Source organism: Plecotus auritus, assembly GCF_963455305.1.
Source record: "Plecotus auritus genome assembly, chromosome: 8".
Classification (NCBI taxonomy): Eukaryota; Metazoa; Chordata; class Mammalia; order Chiroptera; family Vespertilionidae; genus Plecotus; species Plecotus auritus.
In genome coordinates, this window is record NC_137782.1 from 67,584,210 (window position 1) to 67,606,807 (window position 22,598).

General features: G+C 45.3%; 2 protein-coding genes across 4 annotated transcripts in view; both read right to left on the minus strand.

The window, feature by feature from the left end:
- The window catches only part of DNAAF9 (dynein axonemal assembly factor 9), a 136,609-nt gene that overhangs the window by 24,968 nt on the left and 89,043 nt on the right, over positions 1-22,598 (minus strand). For all 3 annotated transcript variants that reach the window (XM_080685377.1, XM_080685376.1, XM_080685378.1), the window contains exons 21-28: positions 19,610-19,713; positions 18,386-18,532; positions 17,239-17,327; positions 15,377-15,478; positions 14,987-15,104; positions 12,722-12,810; positions 11,105-11,263; positions 2,857-2,982 (exon numbers count right to left, since the gene is read on the minus strand). In XM_080685377.1, the coding sequence (XP_080541503.1) occupies positions 2,857-2,982; positions 11,105-11,263; positions 12,722-12,810; positions 14,987-15,104; positions 15,377-15,478; positions 17,239-17,327; positions 18,386-18,532; positions 19,610-19,713 (934 nt within the window). The remainder of the gene's footprint in view (positions 1-2,856; positions 2,983-11,104; positions 11,264-12,721; positions 12,811-14,986; positions 15,105-15,376; positions 15,479-17,238; positions 17,328-18,385; positions 18,533-19,609; positions 19,714-22,598) is intronic.
- Positions 16,258-16,817, minus strand: LOC308255831 (U6 snRNA-associated Sm-like protein LSm1; the record flags this gene model as incomplete). The annotated part of the gene is made up of 1 exon (XM_080683753.1): positions 16,258-16,817. The coding sequence occupies exon 1, from the start codon at positions 16,678-16,680 to the stop codon at positions 16,258-16,260; it is 423 nt and encodes a 140-aa protein (XP_080539879.1). The 5' UTR covers positions 16,681-16,817.

Sequence of the window (22,598 nt, forward strand, 5' to 3'; positions counted from 1 at the left end):
TGAAAGGCCCTTCTTAGCACCCTGCTTGCTTCTCATAGCTAGGCATTTTAGATAAGGTTGAGCAGAGTTCCCCCTTAAGGGATCTGAGAGGGCCTGGGGTCATCAAGCTGCTCCCTTTAAGCATCTGCAAAGAAAATATTCAGAACACACGGACTTGCACATACATACGATTCCCTGAAACTAGAATACAATTTCTCATATCTTGGCATCTTTGGGATCCCGGTCCTTCAAATTCATACTCTGGCTTTCTTTCTAATTCAAATAGGAGTTTTCACTGCTTCTTTATAATTTGTATAAAATTGTATTATACAACTTATCTTTTATTATGGCACTTCCTACTCTATATCATGATTAATTACGTACATGTCATTGCTCTGGCATTTGGAAAATTACTTAATTTTTCTGAGTGGCTCTCTCATGGTAAAACATGACAATGAAGCCTACCTTAAAGGAGGATTTAGAGAATTAAGAGGGGTAAAGCATCACAGTGCCGGACAGAGCAAAATAAATGTTGGCTCACTCATCCTCCCTACTAAACTGTAATATTAAAGAGTGCCTGGCTTAGGAGTCTTAAACATAGTAGACAAGTTCTGCACCAACAAACACTGAAATAATGCGTATACTATAGTGGTTGCTGACCAGCTCTTCCTCTGAATAACAGCTGTGGTTATAATATACTCCTAAGTCTTATGTAGGTATGGTATCATGCATTTTCTCAAGTTCCAACCAAGTACCTGATTTATATAAAATTTTAGTCAATCAATAAATGATACTGATCTAATCTACCCCAAAACATGTGTCCCAAAATTCTCATGTGCATATCCACAAAAAAGTAAAGACCTGGGTTAACTTGTTCTTTGCTGCCCCTTCAATGATTAGAATGGTCCTGGCATACAGCTCCTAGGGCAATGGAAACTAAGGAGAAAATAAACAGATGGGACTACATCAAAATAAAAACCTACAAAACAACAAGAAAGCCCACTGCATGGAAGAACATATTTGCCAATGTTATCTACACTAATAAAAGAGAAACATGCAAACTGACTGTCACTTTGTGACACCCACCAGCCAATCAGGAGTGAGTATGCAAATTAACCAGTCAAAGATGGAAGTGGCCCTGCCCCCCAGCTGCTCCGGGCCTCTGGGCAGCACACATGCAGGTGCAGAGCGGCAGGTGGGGTGGGATGCCTGCTATGAGGGGAAGGTCGGGGGGTGGAGGGAGCTACAGGAGCAGTGCTCTGGCTGGAGCGAAGACTGAAGGCTCTGGCCGGAGCAAAGACAGAAGGCAGTGGCCAGAGCGAAGGCCTGGGTCCCGGATGCCAGGGGAAGGAAGGCCTATTGCATGTATCTTTGTGAAACAGGCCTCTAGTATCCAATAAGAGCCTAATCTCCAAAATTTATAGGGAACTCATACATCTTAACCAAAGGAAGATAGACAATCCAATCAAAAAATGGGCAAAGGACTTAAATAGAGACTTTTTGAAAGTGGACATAGAGAAGGCCAAGAAACATATGAAAACATGCTCAAAGTCACTAGTCATCTGAGAGATGCAAATCAAAAAGACAATGAGATATCTGTCAGGATGGCTATCATCAACAAATCGACAAACGACAAGTGCTGGAGAGGATGTGGAGAAAAAGGAACCCTTGTACACTGCTGGTGGGAATGCAGACTGGTGCAGCCACTGTGGAAAACAGCATGGAGTTTCCTCAAAAAATTAAAAACCCCATTCAACCCAGTAATCCCACTTCTAGGAATATATCCCAAGAAATCGGAAACACCTATCAGAAAGGACATATGCACCCCTATGTTCATAGCAGCACAATTTACAATAGCTAAGATTTGGAAACAGCCTAAGTACCCATCAGCAGATGAGTGGATTAAAAAACTGTGGTACATCTACACAATGGAATACTATGCTGCTGTAAAAAAGTAAGAACTCTTACCATTTGCAACAGCATGGATGGACCTGGAGAGCATTATGCTAAGCGAAATAAGCCAGTTGAGAAAGATAAATATCACTCATTTGTGGAATATAATGAACAACATAAACTGATGAACAAAAATAATCCAGAGACAGAGAAGCATCAAACAGACCATCAAACTTCAGAGGGAAGGGAGGGTGGGGGTAGGGTGGGGGGTAAGAGATCAACCAAAGGACTTGTATGCATGCATATAAGCATAACCCATGGGCATAGACACTAGGTGGGTGAGGGCATGTGATGGGGTGTGGGGGAGGCTGAGGAGAGGCCAATGGGGGAAAAAGGAGACATATGTAATACTATATGTAATACTTTAAACAATAAAGAATTTAAAAAAAAGATCAGAAAGGAATTCACAAATATTGTAATAGTTACATTGAATTAGTGAGATTATGGACAAATTATAACTCAATTTTCTTTGCTGTTCTTATATTACTTCCAAAGTTAGAAGAAAAAAAAGTTCCCCGTTTGGTAGTGAGAATGAGTGTCATTAACTGAGGTAAAATGGCTTTAAGATGGCTTTACCATATGAAAAAGTATCTTTGAGAAATTCCAAGGGCCTTGGGACACAGGCCCCTCCTATGCAGTAAAGACAGAAGAAAAGGCTGCCCTGGGCATTTCTTTCTGGGAGATGCTTCTCCCAGTTCCACTGCCTCTTTAGCACACAAAGAAAGGTGAAGAGAGGTTGCCAGTCCAAAGGGATCTTTTAGAACCGGGCACTAATCCAGTAACAACTGAGCATTTATTGTATATAAGGTAAACTGATGTGTTCCAAAAGACAAACACATGAAGATGTGTCTCCTTCTAGTGTGTTGCTTTCTGTACACTAAACACACCATGTCCTGTGGGCTGGAGGTGGTCTTAGGAGTGTACCTGTGCTCCATGTAGCAGCTCAGGGGCTCCACACACACTGTGATGGCACCAATGGTGAAGGAAGACTTGACATTTGAGTCTGGATGGGTCTGCAGGGCCTGGACAACATCAATAACATCTGTGTAGCTGAGGAAAAAAAGGGAATGGTTAGTTAACTGATTGGGGTGTCGGGGGGGAAAAAGGAGAATGCCAAGTGGCTTGAGCAAGAGTGGAAGGAGGATCAAGAGGAGCAGCCTTTGATTGGGTTCTTGGAGTCACCCCACTTCATGATTTGGAGCCACTGGAATCCACAGTGTTTCTGCATTCCCGAGTTCCATTAGTCCTCATAACTGTGCAAGTGTGGGTAGAAGTTCAATCCCCAAACCCCAGGGTAAAGGTAAGTCTGCAAAAGTGACTATGGGGTTCTGAGGGTGGGACTTGGTGTTCTTAGGCCTGTTTTCTGATCAAGTTAGGAGCTTCTGCATTGGTTTATTTTTCTTAAAATAGCTCTTTCCTCTCCTTCTACCTCACAGAACATGTAGGCAAGAGAGAAAAGGGGGTTCATCAGGTACCTCTCCAGTTTGGGAGACGCGTGTCAAATACCCTTGCATTTGTATCTCCTGCCTGGAACTCCCTCCAAACTCCAGATGTGCAGAGTCAAATTGACATTTTCACTTAGAACTTAATATGTTCATGACCCAATTCCCCCACACCTGCTCCTCCCAAGGCCTTGTCCTTCTCAGCAGAGAAGAACACTCCTTCAGCTGCTGGGCCAAAAGATTTGTCTGGGGTCATCTTGACTCCATTTTTTTCTCAATCTTTTTACTTAAAAAAATATATATATATTTTTATTGATATAGAGCAGTGGTTCTCAACTTTTCTAATTCCGCGACCCTTTAATACAGTTCCTCATGTTGTGGTGACCCCCAACCATAAAATTATTTTCGTTGCTACTTCATAACTGTAATCTTGCTACTGTTAATGAATCGTAATGTAAATATCTGTGTTTTCTGATGGTCTTAGGCTCTACAGCAACCTGTCGTGACCCACAGGTTGAGAATCGCTAGCAGGGTCACCTAAGACCATCAGAAAACACAGATATTTACATTACGATTCATAACAGTAGCAAGATTACAGTTATGAAGTAGCAACGAAAATAATTTTATGGTTGGGGGTCACCACAACATGTGGAACTGTATTAAAGGGTCGTGGCATTAGAAAGGTTGAGAACCACTGATATAGAGGAAGGGAGAGGGAGAGAGAGATAGAAACATAAATGATGAGAGAGATTCATTGATCGGCTGCCTCCTGCACACCCCCTACTGGGGATTGAGCCTGCAACCCAGGCATGTGCCCTTGACCGGAAATGAACCCGGGAACTTTCAGTCTGCAGGCTGATGCTCTATCCACTAAGCCAAACCAGCTAGGGCTATTTTTTCTCAATCTTCAGAACATAACTAGAATGACATTACTGCTCATATTCCCATGCTACTACTGGGTCCAAATGCTATCTCTTGCCTAGATCACCCCCACAGCTACTTCAATGGCTCCCTGCTTCTGTCCTTGCCTCTCTCTAAACTGTCTTCAACACAGAAACCAGAGAGATGGTACTAATCTCATTGTGCTAAGCTACTGAGTGCTTCCAACCCACGCAATGTGAAAGCAAAAGCTCTTACAATGGCCCAATAGCCCTCTAAGACCTGTCCCCCATACTTCATAAAAGAGTTTCACCTGCTATTCCTTTCCTTACCTGAATCAGCAACTTTGGCCTTCTGGTTGTTCCCTGAATATTCCAGGCATACTTCCACCATGCACTCACTATCCCCTCATGTGATGTGCTTTGCTCAGATGCCTGCAGGGCTTACTCTCTCACTCTCACTCTCACTCTCACTCTCACTCTCACTCTCACTCTCACTCTCTTGTGAGGGAGGTGCCCTCTGACTTTATACAGCCTATGTGATAACAGCAACCCCCTCTCTGGCACAACCTGCTCTTGCTCTAATTCTTCTCCAAAGCACTGAACATCAGCTACATACTCTGTATTTTCTCATTTATTTGTCTACTAGAGTCCTGGTGCATGAAAATTCATGCACTGGAGCGGGGGGGGGGGGGGGGGGGGGGGCGGTCCCTCAGCCCGGCCTGCCCCCTCTCACAGTCTGGGAGCCCTCAGAGGTGGGAGGCAACCTAGTGATCAGGGGAAGGCGACGCCCCATCACACCTCTGCTGCTGCCACTGCCGGCAGTGCAAGCCTCGGCTGGCCCTGGTTACCTGAGCCTCGGGTGGCTCTGGGCTGGCCCTGGTTACCTGAGCCTCGGGTGGCTCTGGGCTGCTGGGCAGCCGCCATCCGAGGCTTGCCTGCACCTCGACTGGCCCTGGGCAGCTGGGGGGCTGAGGGGACTGGGGGACTCTGGAGGCAGGCGCACTAATTGACCCGCACGTCTGCCACCCCAGTGGGGCTGAGGGGACTGGGAGCCGCCATCTTGTGGCTGTGGGTGCCGCCATCTTTGAGGGCGTGGCAGTCAATTAGCATATTCCCTCCTTATTGGCTGTGGGTACTGCCATTTTTGCGACGACATGAGGGTCTATTAGCATATTCCCTCTTTATTAGATAGTATAGTCTGACTCTGCAGTTAAGATGAAAGGTGGTTTTTGAGTGCTGTAATCTATGGTGTCTAAAGCAGGGTAGATGAATGAGTGGACATTCAACATCAGGTAGACACATGGCCACTCCAAGAGGGAACCTGCTCTCTTCACTTTGTGGAGAACATTTCCTGACTGGCCCAGCCTATGACCAAAAGGTCAGTTTCAATGGAGGGGAGGCAAAGCTGATGGGCAGGCTTGCTGATCATATGGGCCTGAGTCTTATCCTGGGCCCTTGGGAGGGCAGTTGTGGTGGCTGGCAGGATAGGTACAGCCTGCCTGAGCCATTTTCTGAGTCACTACAAACAACTCATCTGTAAAACAGCACTTGGCTCTATCCCAGATTACAATTTTATTTTATTTTATTTATTTTTTAAAATATATTTTATTGATTTTTTACAGAGAGGAAGGGAGAGGGATAGAGAGTTAGAAACATTGATGAGAGAGAAACATTGATCAGCTGCCTCCTGCACACCCACCACTGGGGATGTGCCCGCAACCAAGGTACATGCCCTTGACTGGAATTGAACCCGGGCCCCTTCAGTCCGCAGGCTGACACTCTATCCACTGAGCCAAACCGGTTAGGGCCAGATTACAATTTTAGCACTCCCCCCAGGTCTGCCTCAGTGCTTTAGTAAAGAACAGAGTGTGCTAGCTTCTAGAATTCCCCGATGAGGACCTGGTAGCCAGAGAACCTTTAGAGTGAGCCCTCTGATCATCAGCTTTTCTTCCTCTTTCTTAAATTTTTTTAAAAATATGTTTTTATTGATTTCAGAGAGAGGAAGGGAGAGGGAGAAAGAGAAACATTCATGATGAGAATCATTGATCAGCTGCCTCCGGCACGCCTCCTACTGGGGATCGAGCCCACAACAATTGAACCGTGACCTCCTGCTTCATAGATCAATGCTCAACCACTGAGCCATATTGGCCGGGCTGTAATATGATTTTTTTAAAAAAATATATTTTATTGATATTTCACAGAGAGGAAGGGAAAGGGATAGAGAGCTAGAAACATCAATGAGAGAGAAACATCGATCAGCTGCCTCCTGCACACCTCCCACTGGGGATGTGCCCGCAACCAAGGTACATGCCCTTGACCGGAATCGAACCCGGGACCCTTGAGTCCGCAGGCCGACGCTCTATCCACTGAGCCAAACCGGTTTCGGCTGTAATATGATTTTTAAAAAAGATTTTTTAATTGATTTTTAGAGAGAGAAGAGTGAGAGAGAAACACTGATGTGAGAGTGAAACATCTATCAGCTACCCCTGCTTGTCCCCTACCAGGATTGAGCCTACAACCCAGGCATGTACCTTGACCAGGAATTGAATTGGCGACCTCCTGGTGCATGGGACAGTGCTCAACCAAATGAGCTACACTGGCTGGGCTGCTCACTGACTTTTCATTTTTAATTTTTAGGAGGAAAGAGGAAGGGAGGTTGGGAGGTGAGAGAAAGAGAGAGAGAGGAAGAGAGAAGAGGGAAGGTGATGAGAGGAGAGGAGTTGTTCCACTTATTTATGCATTCATTGATTGATTCTTATATGTGCCCTGACCGGAGATTGAACCTGCAACCTTGGTGTATCGGGACAGTGCTTTAACACACTGAGCTACCCAGCCATGGCTCACTGGCTTTTTTTGAAAGTTTCTCCCCGTGCCTGTGTACAACCATGTGGAGTTCTCTCCACTGGTTCTGCAGTGTCTGAGTGGGCCTGGATGCCAGGAGAGACCCCCGCATTGCCCACACTGCCAGGCCCTTACGCACACATGGTGAGCAGGACTGATGCTTGCACACTGCCTCAAATCTCTTTGTGGTCATGTTTAATAGATATAACTCCCATGGTTAAGTGTCCCTGCCTTGCTCCTCAGCATGAGCTTTTTCCCTGATTCTAAAAAAATAAGAGTCTTTGGAGCTTTTTAAATTTCCATATTTGGTAGGAGCCTATAGAAACTCTCATTTCTTTTTTTAAAAAAATATATTTTTATTGATTTCAGAGAGGAAGGGAAAGGGAGAGAGAGATAGAAACATCAATGATGAGAGAGAATCATTGATTGGCTGCCTCCTGCACGCCACCTACTGGGGATGGAGCCCAGGACTTGGGCATATGCTCTTGACCAGAATTGAACCTGGGACCCTTCAGTCTTCAGGCCAGCACTCTATCCACTCAGCCAAGCCAGCTAGGGCTTGGCTCTCATTTCTTAGGGTAAAAAAGAACTGAAAAAGATTTACAGCTGTGGCAGGTGTGGCTCAGTTGGTTGGGTGTTGTCCCATGCACCGAAAGGTTGCTGGTTTGATTCCAGGTCAGGGCACAAATGGGATCAAGGCAATGCTGGAAGCAGCTGATGGATGTTTCTCTCTCACATCTATGTTTCTCTTTCCCTCTCTCCCTCTCCCTTCCTCTCTTTCTATGAATCAATGAACTATTTAAAAAAAAAAAAAGATTTACAAGCCAGTCCTGCAGATTTTGGTCATTCTAACACAATAGGTTTACCCTTAGAGAGGGTGACTGGGGAATTCCCAGGTTGTCAGAGCATTCCATTAACCTTCATTTATTTTAATGAAAAAGGTTAGAGTAGAAACAGGCCCCAGGCTCCTTGGTGAGGCCAGCGCATCTACATGATGCATCTCGCACTGCAGCCAAGAGCCCCTGTGGCAAGAGAGGAAGCCCTAAGTGTCATTCACGCTACTTATTGAGGGGTTCTGCTAGACCCTTCCTCGCTCCCCAGCCCCTGGGCATGGCCTCCAAACAGAAGGAGGCAGTCCTCACCACCGAAGGAGCAGGCCACTTCAGCTGTCAGACTGCATCCGGCCACTTTGGCTAAACTGCCTGAATGCATGATGAAGGCAAAAAACTGGTTCTTCATGTTTGCCTCTTTTTTTGTCTGTACTACCTTTATTAAAAATAAAACCAAAACCAAAATAAAACCCCAGCAGGACTTGAACTTTCTTTCCTTTGAAATAACAGATATTCCATTCAAGTGTCCTTTGGGCTCTGTTTTATGTTTGCAATTTAAGCCTAGAATTTGGGAACATGTTTTACATTAATTCAATTTTAAAAAATACATTTTTAAAATTGATTTCAGAGAGGAAGGGAGAGGGAGAGATAGAAACATCAATGATGAGAGATAATCAATGATTGGCTGCCTCCTGCACACCCCCTACTGGGGATTGAGCCCGCAACCAGGGCGTGTGCTCTGACCAGGAATCTAACCCGTGACCTCCTGGTTCATAGGTCAACTCTCAACCACTGAGCCACACCGACGGGGCACAATTCAATTTTTGTTTTTAGAGAGATACTTAGTTTTATTTATGTAATTAGTTAATTAGTTAATTAATTAATTAATTTTTGAGATAGTTTTTTAAATTAATTTATTTTTTTAATTGTTTGAAGTATTACAAATAGTAGTACATATGTCTCTTTTTTTTTCCCCATTGACCTCCCCCCAGCCTCCCCTTCCCCCCAGTACATGCCTTTACCTGCCCGCCCCCAGTGTCTTTTATCCATTGGTTATGCTTATATGCATGCGTACAAGTCCTTCAGTTGATCTCTTACAGCACCCCCCTCAAAACCTCCTCTGCCTTCCCGCTGTAGTTTTGACAGTCTGTTCAATGCTTCTTTGCCTCTGAGATACTTAGTTTTAAATGTAGATAATTTAAAGAATGATTTTACAACCTTCCAAAGTATAAACAAATTCCTTAAAATTAATTTTTAAAATTTAGATTTATCCAGTTTTACTTATTTGTGTGTTATATGTATGTCGTTCCATAGAATTCTGTCACCTGTGTAGGTTCCTATATTCACGACCATAGTCAAGATACTGAACAGCTTCACCACCATAAGGATCCCTTTTATAACCACACACACCTCCCTTCTGTCCTCCCACTCTCATCTCTAACTCCTGACAACCACTGTTCTGTCCTCCATTAAAAATTTCATAATTTCAAAATACATTAATTTTTATAGTAACAACTAATAGCTCCACTTGATGTCAAAGCTCAACACCACTGCCCCCAGTGCTGCAGTAAGTCAAATGGTACCAGGCCACTCTAGGGGCAAAATAAAACTCAGCCCCAACCACAGGTTTACCCCAAAGAATCCTATAAATGAAGATTAAAGTAACATTAAAGGAATACATTCTCGATTTGAGAAGCCTTTGGGGTCACCCTTCACCAGCAGTCTCAATGCTGGGCTCGGAGGTCCAGCCCCAAGGAGATGGACATTCACAAAGGAGGCTGCCACAAGTTCCCTGCTGAGCCTCAAGAGAATAGGCCCAGCCTGCAAGGACAGTGTCTTAGTGAGAGACACAGCATTTAGCTGGTATCCTGGCTTGAGTCTGTTAGGAAATCTGAGGTCCCTAGCATCCCAGGGCTGTGACTGGGCAAAGGCTGTGTCTGAGAGGACAAGAATGGGCTGGCCATGCACTGTCACTGCAGTAGAGAGCAGCCAGCACAGCTGACACTTTTGCAGACTTGCACAATCAGAGACAAGGAATCAACGATGGTCTATGAAGTGACAGAAGATGGAAAATTACCTCAGCCGCACAATGTTAAATTGACAAATTTGACTCCAGGTCCATACCCCACTGACTCTCAACTCTGACAGGGGCCAATCTATTATTTTGACCATTAAAAGCAATGGAAAAAAACCAGAAGAAAACAAGTGGTTTTAAACTCAGACACTTGCTCTGTGGCTTCCACAACCTCAGCCCACAAAGGCGCTGACAGAAGGGAAGCCCAGGGCAGGGTGAGAACAGGCATGAGGAAGAGGAATGATGCCTGATGGGGTGCACAGCCTTGCCCATTTCCTGCTCAGGACCACTGACCTGGCTTTCCTCCAACTCTCACTATTATCTGGGCCTATTCTTTACTGGAAACAATTAGCCAATTGCAAATAATCATTATTACAAGCACAAAAACCAGCATAGCACAAAAGCAGTTTATGAGAACTGCCATAAGAGTCTTTATCACCAACTACAGTGACACCAATAAAGAGTACGGCCTGCATTTCGGCACAGTCTCCTCTAAGGGGGTGATAGACCTGCATGGGGATCCTTCCTTGAAGGCCTTGCAAGAGGTCAAGGGAAGCTCCTTGCAGCCAGGGAGCTGGGAGCAGTGGTACACACTTTGAACCTGTCTTCTCAGGGAGCTCCTTGTTCAGCTGGACTAATCAAGCTCTTCACCGACAGTCTCAAGAAACCCTCCTGGACCAGCCATCCTCAGGATGGTGGGGCTGGAGACTGCAGAGTGTGGGGGCTGTCTCTCCACTCCATATGAGGGAGGGCTGAAACAGGTGAAGCTCCCTTGCCTAAACAGTGAAGGAAGAGGCTTAGGGATCACTATTGTTATAAGAATTATCAAAGAAACTTACCTAGAAAACCTCCCTAATTCCTACCTTTTGGCAATATTATGATGTTAAAGTCAAACCTAAAACTTGTGTTTGTAAGCTACACCAGCCACTCTTAGGCCACAGGATGGCAACAGGAGTCCTTGCTCATTTAAGGCCTCTCTGTGTAGCGCAGACCCTGCTCATACACATGTGGAGTTTGTTCTGTGCCCTAGGTGAGCTACACATTAAGTAACAGCAGTGGCAAGGTCACCACCTACCCCACTGTCCCCAGACTCCCAGTGCTCACCCTTGTAACACCACCAACAATCTGGTCTTCTTGCGGATGTAGGCTGACTGGCGGGCAGAGCGGTTCCGCTGGGCCTCCAGGGCACTGGAAAGGTACTTCTGGAAATGGGCAGCATGAAAACACTCAGAGCCATCCATGACTTGGCGGTACACCATCCACCTGGAAATGGCAAGTGTGATCTCACTGTGGGCACCAACTGAAGGCCTGGCCCGGCAGCTCAGTCGTGGATTCAAATGTCAGACATTCTGCCCAGTGAATCCATCTGTACAGGAGAGAGCAATCCTGGCACCAAGAAATAGGTAGAGGGTACTGCCTGGGTGCAGAGCCCCCTATCTTGACACCACTGCCACTGGAGCTTATGACAGGAAACTCCTTGCCACAGGGAAAAAGGCCAATAGACTTCAGAGCTGAGAAAGACTCCTGACCAGGCAGTCACTTCCTAAGGACCATTCAATACAATGGCTTCAGTCAGGTGCACAGTAAAATGCTTGCTGAGAGCCGAAACTGGTTTGGCTCAGTGGATAGAGCGTCGGCCTGCGGACTGAAGGGTCCCGGGTTCGATTCCGGTCAAGGGCATGTACCTTGGCTGCGGGCACATCCCCAGTGGGAGGTGTGCAGGAGGCAGCTGATCGATGTTTCTCTCTCATCGATGTTTCTAGCTCTCTATCCCTCTCCCTTCCTCTCTGTAAAAATATATTAAAAAAAAATGCTTGCTGAGAATAAGAAATGTGCAGAGTGAAGAATTTAGACTGATTGCAGAACAAAAGCAATGGAAATGAGGGAGAAACTGGTTAACTACTTAGTACTTACATAAAGGAGGTCCAATATCTCCCTCACATCTCTCTAAAACTTGTCTCTCCAGCCTCCACAACCTCCCACCGAAAATTCCCAAACCTCTGGGCCACTGCAGTCTTCTCAATCCCTACAGCCTCTGGCAGGATGCCTTACTTTGAGGTAGACTGACTAGATACTAAATGCCCAGTTCAGTGAGCAAGGGTTGTTTAGTAACCTGCCAGCCAGGTGGAAGTGATGGATGAATGGTTTCCCAGTTTCACCTGAGCCAACATGTCCCAGCTGCACATGAACTAACGCAGTCCCAAGTTTTAACCACCCTGGCCCTGAATTGCCTTGCTGACAAGGCACACTCCCAGGCCTTCGCCTGTGCTGGTCCGGCTATTACAGTTCTCTTCCAGATACCCAGGGTTCATTCCCTCACTTTCTCAGGCCTTTGCTCAAACATCACCTTCTTAGTGAGGTCTCCCCTTTAAAGCTGGAATCCCTGCTCCCACCCCCAAACTCCCAGCCCAGTAATCCCTACAGGCTTCTCTGCTTTATTTTCTCCATCGTACTTTTCACTAGCTAATACACGATTTTCCTTATCTGGTTAATTGTCTTCCCAAAGGAGAATGTAAATTCCATGAGGGCAGAGATTTTCGTGTCTGTTTTGTTCATTTCTCCTCCACACTTAGAGCAGTGCCTGGCATACAGAAAGTGCTCAGTACAAATGTGTCAAATGAATGGATGGATGATGACTACTGTGCTGATACCAGTTACACCAAGGTCAGTACATGTCCAAGGTTTCCCTTTCCCCAAAGCAAAGGTGGCAGCCATACTAACCTGCCATATTCCTTATGCAGAGTGACCAGAAAAGCACAGAGCTCGCTAGCATGACATCCCGGGAGGCCAGTTACAATGCTGATAATGACCTACGTGAAAGAAAAGCCATGTGGGTTTGTGATTCATTTGGGAGGCAGTATTGTGTGAGAGAACAGACTGCTGGAGCCAGGTCCTGTGAGTTTGAACTTCAGCACCAGCACTCACTAGCTTTGTGATGAACTTGGGCTAACAATAGAACCTACCTTTCGAGGTAGGTGTGATGATTAGAGTTAATATATGTAAAGTGCTTAGAACATTGTCTGGCACATAGCAAACACTTTTTAAATTTTGTATTAGTAGTACAATTTCCACAGAGCACACTGTGATTAGATCAATTAAAATACAATGAAAAATACTAGGCAGAAAGGAGGTCTGGGACCAAAATGCCATAGGCTCAAATGGTGTAGTAATCTCAGCCAAGGAGACCAGTGGCACTGTAGATGTTTTTGTCTGGCTGCCCTGCCCTCCAAGCTGCGTAGCCTGAGCTGAGGAAACAAACTGGTGTAGGAAGCATTTTTGAGTCTTTTTTTTCCTCTGAGGTTTTTTTTTTTTGTTTTTTTTTTGTTTTTTTTTGTTTTTTTTAACATATATTTTACCGTAATAAAAATGATTAGTGGGGTGAGGTCCTGAGTGCTGCAAGGAGAATACATTGTAGGATACTAGGCATTAAAAACTGGCTTGGGATGCAGGTTGTCAGCTTCCAACTCAGCTCAGAGCCGGTTCCACTTCTCTTTGCTATGCTCAGACTGACCGCTGGAGAGTAAAACATCCACATGTAGGGTTCTGTGACATGCTTGCACATTAAAGTTGCCCAGCATGAGGAGGAGCTGAATTCCCTGAAGCAGAGGCTGGTGGTGGCCTTTTGTCCTTTGAATTTTGATGGGGAGAAGAGGACCCAGGCTGGACTGTCCCAACTTTAATACACAACCATAAGAAAATGGGGCCCTCTGCAGGCAGACATTATAAAGCAACTCAAAGAAATTCACTACAAAGAAGGGTCAAGCAGGGGAGGAAAGGAAAAAGTGACATAGTGTGGCAAGGGCCTCTTTAAGTATGTGCTTTATCACAATACACAAGACTCACTTGGACAGGCCTGGTCACAAATAACTTACACTAAAGCTCAGCGTGGTGGCACTCACTGGGCAGCAGAGAGATGGCAATGGATCCCTCCTCTTTTTGGGAAGCAGAAACTCTCCCACCTCCCCTCTGACCAGGCCCCTACTTTGTATCCCTCTCTGCCCCTGTGGGGAGTATTCCATGTAACTGAATTTTTGTTTGTCCTCCTCCCAACCAAATTTCCCTTTCTCAGTGCCCAGGCCTCAGCCTCTCAAATCACAGCACACATGCTTATAGCCAGACACCTTCTTATTTTAAGGACAGTCCTACGGCACCTTTTAAAATATTTTTTATTGATTTTTAGAGAGAGAGAGAAACATTGTTGTTCCACTTATTTATGTATTCAATGGTTGCTTCTTGTATGTGCCCTGACTGGGGATCAAACCGGCAAGCTTGGTGTATCCGGACAACACTAACCAACTAAGTACCCGGCCAGGGCCTCCAGCACCTTTAAACAAAATATAACAAGTAGGCATTTTCATTTTTAAACTCTTGCCTAAGGGAAAAATGAGGCTTCTAATTGCTTACTGGTTCTATTTTCTTTTGTAGCTGAGCGTCTTCTAGATTATCACAGAAAGTCTGTGAAATGCCCTCTTTGAGCATATAAAGACATATGGCTCCAAAGAAATGGTGGGAGGGGTTAAGAGGAAGGGAGTGTGAGGTGGGAGCAGATTAAAATCCACTCTGGGATGTTTATACAGTATCGGCTTACCTTAGTGATGCCAGCAAGGCCCAACTAACAAGGCCCATCCCCTCATTAAGCTCAATGTGTCACCCACTGCCAGGTAAGTCCTTGTCACAACCAGAAAGAGCTGACCGCATGAGAGCACTGAGCAAGAGTTTGAAAAGCCTGGAGAAGGAAGGGGAGGGCCCGGCAAGGTGCCAGAGTTTCATTGCTGCCATAGGCTTGGCTGGGGTTAATGTAGATGCCTGTACACATTGCATAGAGCGGGTTTCATGTGCATCATTACATCAGTATCCAAAGAGGTGAAGAGGCCTATAAAAGGGACTCCGCCTGAGCTACTCTTGTTAACTGATACAGAAGATCAAGGACAGGCTATCAGGGTTCTCTTCCCATGAACTCCCAGCAGATTTGGTGAGCTGCTGTACCTTGTCATTTTCTAATCGGTGAGTAGGGTTGATTTCAGTTTGCTGCAGCAGGACAGGGAGATGGGCCCTCATCACAGGCTCCTGACTAACGCTGCTGATGGCGAAATGCTGGAGAAACCTAGAAAAGCAAGATAATGCTCTTGTGTTAGCATCACCAGCCTTGCCTTACTGTGCCCATCCACATGAGAAACTCCTTATTTAAATGATGAAAAAGAAACCTTATAGAGATTCTCTCTAAAGAATAAAATTGTATATGGTGTGTCACTACTAACATTTACAATGATCCCTGAGAAGCTATGAAGAAAAAAGCTTAAAAAGGACCAACACTGAGGTTTCTGACATTTCAAAGCCAGAATATTAAACATTTAAAAACAGAAAATCACAGCTCACCAGTCCAGCTCTGGGAGTTTGGCGGAGAGCAGCTTTAGAGGACTTCGTTTCTCCCTGGCAGCATGGCTCAGGACATTGAAGAGCTTCTGTGCCCTGGAGTGTCTGGAATATCAAAAACTCACAAATTAGCCCAGCTGGTGTGGCTCAGTGGTTGAGCATCGACCTATGAACCAGGAGGTCATGGTTTGATTCCCGGCCAGGTTTCAGGCTTAATACCCAGAGTGGGGCATGCAGGAGGCAGCCGATCAATGATTCTCTCTCATCATTGCTGTTTCTATCTCTCTCTCCTTCTCCCTTCCTTTTGTTTTTTTTTTTATTAACATGACAACTTTGAGATTCATATTTTATTTACAAGCAAATGAAGACTGTCCCCTGTAAACTCTAATTTGGGATGAGAAGAGCAACATAGAAAAGTAGTTGCTGGCTCCATAGTGATGTGTGAAAGGAGTCCATCCAGCTATTTCTTTAGACAATGATTTTGTTCATAAAAAGGGAAAAAAAGCCACATGATTCCTTCATGTTGCATATGTGAAAGAATCCAAAAGAAAAACTTTTCAAAATTCTACAGTCTCTAATCAAATGTGTGAGGTGACCAGAACGTCATTTTCATTCAGTGAGAGCCCCTGCTTCCCAAGAGCAAAAGCCTCGGAGCAAAAGACTTAATACTCATCAAGAGTGTCTGCTCGCCGAAACCGGTTTGGCTCAATGGATAGAGCGTCGGCCTGTGGACTGAAGGGTCCCGGGTTCGATTCCGGTCAGGGGCACGTACCTTAGTTGCGGGCACATCCCCAGTAGGGGGTGTGCAGGAGGCAGCTGATAGATGTTTCTCTCTCATCGATGTTTCTAGCTCTCTATCCCTCTCCCTTCCTCTCTGTAAAAAATCAATAAAATATATTAAAAAAAAAAAAAAAAAAAAAAAGAGTGTCTGCTCGAGGAATGGAGAGACCTTGATCTTTAAGAGCCTGAACTTTCAGCTTCTCATTTTCCAGCTTGGTCTGCTGTTCTACCCTTTGTTCTAGGATTTCTTTAATGGACACTTGCTGCAAGGGTGTGTCACTCTCCTTTTCCAAGTCTATTTCTCCTAGTAGGACCACATTTTCTCCTCTGACCACAAAAATCCCTCGAGGAGTATCACCGGATTTTTTGCCCACATGAATACGCTCCACAGTCTGATGTAGCTCTAAATTAGCAAATTGGTCAATGCTTCTCAAAAAGCCTATAAGTGTCCTTCCATCTCGCAGCAGGACCAAGTGCTTTTTGTCGATGTCCTCGATGAGGCTGGCGGTGCCGGGCATATAGTTCATTTTGAGCTGAGATAAGGCTGCAATGTAAAGCAGCGAAGAGCCAGCGCGTCCAACACCTCCTCCCTCCTACCGTAGTCGACGCCTTGGCGGGACTGGGATGGGAACCCAGACGGGGACCCACACTTCTGCCCCGACGGCGGAAGCTCCTCCATCCTCCCTTCCTTTTTGAAATCAATAAAAATATATTAATCCCTATGATGCACATACTTTACATAACTTGTTCTGATGCTTTCAAGCCAGAGTCCTGTGACAGAGTCAACACTTCCAAAACAAGCATCTTGCTGACTTAAAATAAAATGTGACTGGTGTGCCTGCATAGGAAGGCTGGCCTGAAACCCTTGGTAATACAATGGGTTTCTGATTCTTGGTGGATTTCAACTTTCTTGACTTCTATTTCCCCAAGGGCTCTTGCTACCTGCAAGTTGGCAGCACTGACGTGACTGTGTCGGCCCTTTTAGAAGCCAAGACCCCTGTGTTACATAACGCAAGTCATCCTGCAGAGAGAACAGACATGCACAGCTTAGGAAGCAAGCATAAACACTGAAGGCAGCCACTTACAATCTCTTTTGTTCCACAGATAATCCATCTTCCTGGATCACTTTTAAAGACAGCCCTGAGTTAGCCTGCTGTTGCCAGAGGGAGAAGACCTAAACAAAACAGAATTTGAGCAAAGAACACTTGAAACCCAACAACAGGATATGGAACCCACATGGGGATTTGATGGTTGTTGAAAATCTAGGCTGTCAGTACGGAGACAGACCATCATAACAAACAAGTTTGTTTCAAAAATAAAGACCTGAAGCAATTTTGTTCTGTATTTTTCAAAACTTGAATTTCTTTCTGGGTTCCTCTCCCAGGGATTCTGCTCCTTCAGAGACCAGGAAACACAAAAGAAGGTGTTGGGTAGCATGTTCTGGCAGAAGGGGCATGTCCTTCCCTCGTGATAGGGCCAGACAGAAGGAGTGGTTCAAGCAGCTCCCGTCTGGAAGCAAAGGTATGGCTGAAGAGAATCTAAAGGGCTTCCTCCATGCTCCAGGTTGAAAGGACAAGCACAAGGAGGTAGGAAGGACAGCAGGCAGTAAGAGGGAGACACAGACTGGCCTGAGACACCATCTGCAGCCAAGGCCAGCTCTTGTCTCCTCCATGTTCTGCGAATCTGTCCTGGGGGAGAGACACTGTCCTCTCATAAGCTGCTCCAATCACACCTTTACAAGCATCTCCACCATCATAAGGCTGGCCATCTGTTTGATTTTGGCTATTTCTTAGTATCTAAGTGGGTTGTACAATTCTCAGTAAGCTTCCTCACTCATGCAATCTGTGCTGAGTGCCTATAATATGCAGCCTGCCAGGTGGGACCATTCACAAGGGCAGGGCTCTGAACCATGGGGAGGGAGAACTTGGGGTGGGGCAGAGAGTTCTAATCCAGTAGGTAGGACCCAACAATTCAACCAAGTAGCTAAAGGGAAAATCAGTCTAATTAGGATTTAAAGAGACAGGAAGATTTTTCTTAGAAGCTAAAAAGCCTTTTGTTCAGTTCCTTTAAGTTCTCACCTCTCAATGTCAAGGCACCACTCCAGAACCCAAAGGGATTAGAAGCAGCCACCCCAACCAGCCTTCCCAACACTCCCTCTCATCACTTCACTGCCTTACCACCTAACTGCTAGGGGGAAAAGCAGTTTTTTTGCTCACTAATGACTGATGTTACCTCTGGGTAAAATGCTTGGTAGATCTTTGATTTGGGGAAAAGGGCAATCATCATAAAATTGCTTGAACCATGGAAATGAACTGGGAGATGAGGAAGTAATGAGCTTCTGAAGTGTACCAGAAGGACAGCAACAACACTGGTGGAATCCTAAGAGAAAAAAGAGGGAGCATCAATGAGAAAAGCTATTTGCATGATACCAGCCCTCACAACTACTATCAGACACATAAAATAAATTTTAGTGAAATGATTTTCACATTATGTGGTTTACTGCGGGGGGGGGGGGGTACAATAATAGATGTGCTTTCCAATACCCAGGTATACAGGATATAGGAAGCACAAAGGTTTTTTGTTTTGTTTTGTTTTTCTAAAAATGTCATCTCAAAATTCATTCTAGGGTACTTTTTAAAAATATATTTTTATTGATTTCAGAGAGGAAGGTAGAGGAAGAGAGAGATAAAAACATCAATGATGAGGGAGAATCACTGATCCATTGCCTTTTGCATGCCCCCTACTGGGGATCAAGCCTGCAACTGGGCATGTGCCTGGGAATCAAACTGTGACCTCCTGGTTCATAGGTCCACGCTCAACCACTGAGCTATGCCGGCTGGGCAGGAAGCAGCTCTTAGATGGGTAAGCTTTGTGTTCCTGGGCAGGAGGCCATCTGGTAGGGGCCATTGGAGGCCTTCTTTAGCCTACCTTCTCATCCTCTTTGGGATGAGTTAATTACCCATGGGTAGCTGCTGGCCCACCTGACCAGAAGTCCCTTGTAGCTAAGCCTTTTACAGAGCAGCAAGGTTGATGAGGCTCAGGGCCCTGAGAGTGGGCAGGCCTCTCCATGGTCTCCCTGCCTGCCTGTCTTAAAGGCAGTGCTGATTCCTGACATCCTGACCCATGGAGGTAGAGCGAGGACAAGGAGTTATTTGGTTTTTCCCTCAGAAGTGGGTTATCTTGCCCTAACCGGTTTGGCTCAGTGGATAGAGCGTCGGCCTGTGGACTGAAAGGTCCCAGGTTCGATTCCGGTCAAGGGCATGTACCTTGGTTGCGGGCACATCCCCAGTAAGGGGTGTGCAAGAGGCAGCTAATCGATGTTTCTCTCTCATCGATGTTTCTAACTCTCTATCCCTCTCCCTTCCTCTCTATAGAAAATCAATAAAATATATTAAAAAAAAAAAGAAGTGGGGTATCTTTCTGAACACGAAAGCCACAGACTAGTAAAATACCTACCCCATCATAGAATGAAATGGAATTCATGTGATCCTTGGAAATGATGATGCTTCCATGATGACGGTGAGAAAACAGAAGGCCACTAGAGAAGAAGTACAATTTCCCTGGAAGGAAAACAGAGCTGGTCAGAGCTGGAGGGCTAGATCCTGGGGGCCAGATTCCAATGTCCTTCTTGTAGGTATGAGAGTCGTAACCACAGAACAGTGTCTGTATTGCTTCAGTTATATGATTTTTATTCTGAGCCCTGTGCTCTGGAGAAGCCCATGTACCCTCTTAGAATCTCAGAGATAAATGAGTCATTAGATGCAATCTCTGCATGAAAATTAGAAAAAAACCAAGTGAATAATTTATCAGCTGATGGGGAGAGGCAAAATTCACATTTACATACGGTTGTCTTCCAAGGAAACACACTAAAAAAAGACTCAGTATGTCTGCTCCATTACTGAGTTTATAGGTGCCCCTTTCTCCTATTTTGGCAGAAGCTGGTTCAGCTCTGAAGAGACCACATGCCTCACTTAAGGCCCAAAAAGGAGCACCAGGGTCTCAGTGAAGGATTAGTGAAGGGAGCCTAAGGGTCTGTTTCTAGCAAAGGAAGATTTGAGTTAGGCAATAACTTGGTTCGCAGACACTGGAGGCCTGCTGTTGTGTTATTCACAAAAGCAAAATAGGTGAGATGTGGACAGTGGATGTAGGTTCTTAAGTACAAGGATTCAGATCTAAGGAGAACTGCTGTTTCTGGGATGGCCAAGGTCATTCAGAAAGCTCAGAATGGGCTCTAAGCGGATGATGACACAGAAAGATGACAAGTGTTAAGGCTGGGCCTGAGCTTGCTTTGAGACCCAAATGAAGCACTCAGAATACCCGTAAGAAGTTGGGTGAAGTTGTTTTCTGGAGCTGGTCCAAGCTGGATCCTTCTGTTCCTATAACTGCCTTTCTTTCCCCGTCTTCACATGTAGAGAAAAGTGAAAGTACTTCTTGGAGTTCAAGGCACAGGCTTGGGAACACTGTCATTTATATCTTAGTGATTCCTTGAGCTGTAGCTCTTGGAAAGTAGCCTCACAACTCTGGAAGTTGTAATGACAAGAGCAAAGGCCAACGTGAGGAATTTGGAGACTTAAAGTTTTTTTTGTTTCTTTGCTTGTGTTTTTTTAAAAAATATATATTTTTATTGATTTCAGAGAGGAAGGGAGAGGGAGAAATAGAAACATCAATGATGAGAGAGAATCATGGATTGGCTGCCTGCACGCCCCACACTGAGGATTGAGCCTGCAACCCGGCCATATGCTCTGACCAGGAATCGAACTGTGACCTCCTAGTTTATAGGTGGACACTCAACCACGGAGCTATGCTGGCCGGGCAAAACTTTAAGTTTTGAAGGCATCCTGAGGAGGTAGGGTTTCAGGGCAGAGAGGCCTGATGAGTGTGTGTGTTTCTGTATGCATGTTAATGGGAATGGGGAGAAGTGGAGAAGATGGAGACAGTTTTTAGGTAAAAGAGGAAGGTTTGGAGCCTGCATATCAACGAAAGAATAAGATGATCAGCCAGAGAGAATTAATGCAACCTTACCATCTGGGCAGCAGCTGCCAGAGACTAGCTAGCCCACTTCAAGGCATCCAGGTTCAAGCCTTGTAAGCCTCCCACCTCTAACAAGTAAAGACTGGCCTTCTCTGCACACAGCCTTGCCCTAGGGTCCTCTTGAGAAGTGCCTACCCATGCCCCAGCCGCTTCCTGCACCAATGCCAAGGTTCCTCACTGCTGCTCCCAGACCTTTCCCCTCCATGCTGGCACAATACTTTCATTTCCTTCACTGCTCACATGTACTGCCCACCTAATCATCCCCCAACATTTCCAACTGCCTTTGAATGTGCTCACAGTCTTCTCTTCCAAAGTCAACACTCCCATTCCTTCTGAGAGATCAGGGGATGGCTCACACCACGTTCTGGTCTCACTGTTCCTCACTCCCAACTCCACAGCAATAAAGCAGCACCCAGAACATCTTAACCCCTGGAATTTTCAGATCTATAGCCTACTCTCTGAAATTAGCATCCCATTATCCCTTTAGTTATTCTCACTCCTAAAACCTCATCTTCTGATGTCACTGAGCCTTTAAAGCTTCCAGTCCTTCTATTTTCCCCTATTGCTCAGAAATTTCTGAGTTTCCTTTCATTAACATCCAAGGCAGATCCCCTGGAAAGGATCTGCTTTTAATCTCTGTTTTGTCAGGGGAAGGGACAGAAACAGATTTTACTTTACTACATACCAAGCATGTCATATGCATTATAGTTTTCCATCTTCACAACAATTATGAGAGAAATAATTCTTATAGGATTGATGGGGAAACTTAAGTTTAGAGAGATTTCCCCAAAAGTCACAGAACTACTTGATGGTGGAGCCAGTATACAAAGCACAGTTTTGTCTGATGCCAATGCACTTTGGTTCTCTGAACCCTTTTCCCTTCACTTTTGCTCTTCCAAAGACCATGTGTGGCTAACCTGATTGGGCCTTCTCTGCTTTCCCAACAGTCCATCCACTGCTGTTTCCCAACCCCTTCCACCAACTCACCCACTCAAGACCCTCAACACTCTCCGAACACCACAACAACACTAATTCCAACCACAAGATGTCTCTACCTACCTCTTACAGAGAAAAGAATCAAAAGGCATCAGGAGATAGAAACTGCTCCCCTACTTACTGCTTAGTATCTGTACCCTTCCAGATCCTGGGCAAACCTTCCACCTGTGTACTTCTAATGTGAAGTTTCTCAGAAACAAGTCCAGTACCACTCACCCCTGGACAAACCTCAAAATCCTCCCAAAGCTTCCAGAAAAGAGCAGAGATACAAGAATTTGCACATTCCAAGTACTCACTGGAAAGATAGGGAAAGAGGTAGATCAGGCAGGTCATCTCCAGCATTTCTTCTCCCTCTAGACTCTGAAGCCTCAAAACAAAATGGAAAAGAGGAAGACAGAAATTCACAAGACAGCGCTGA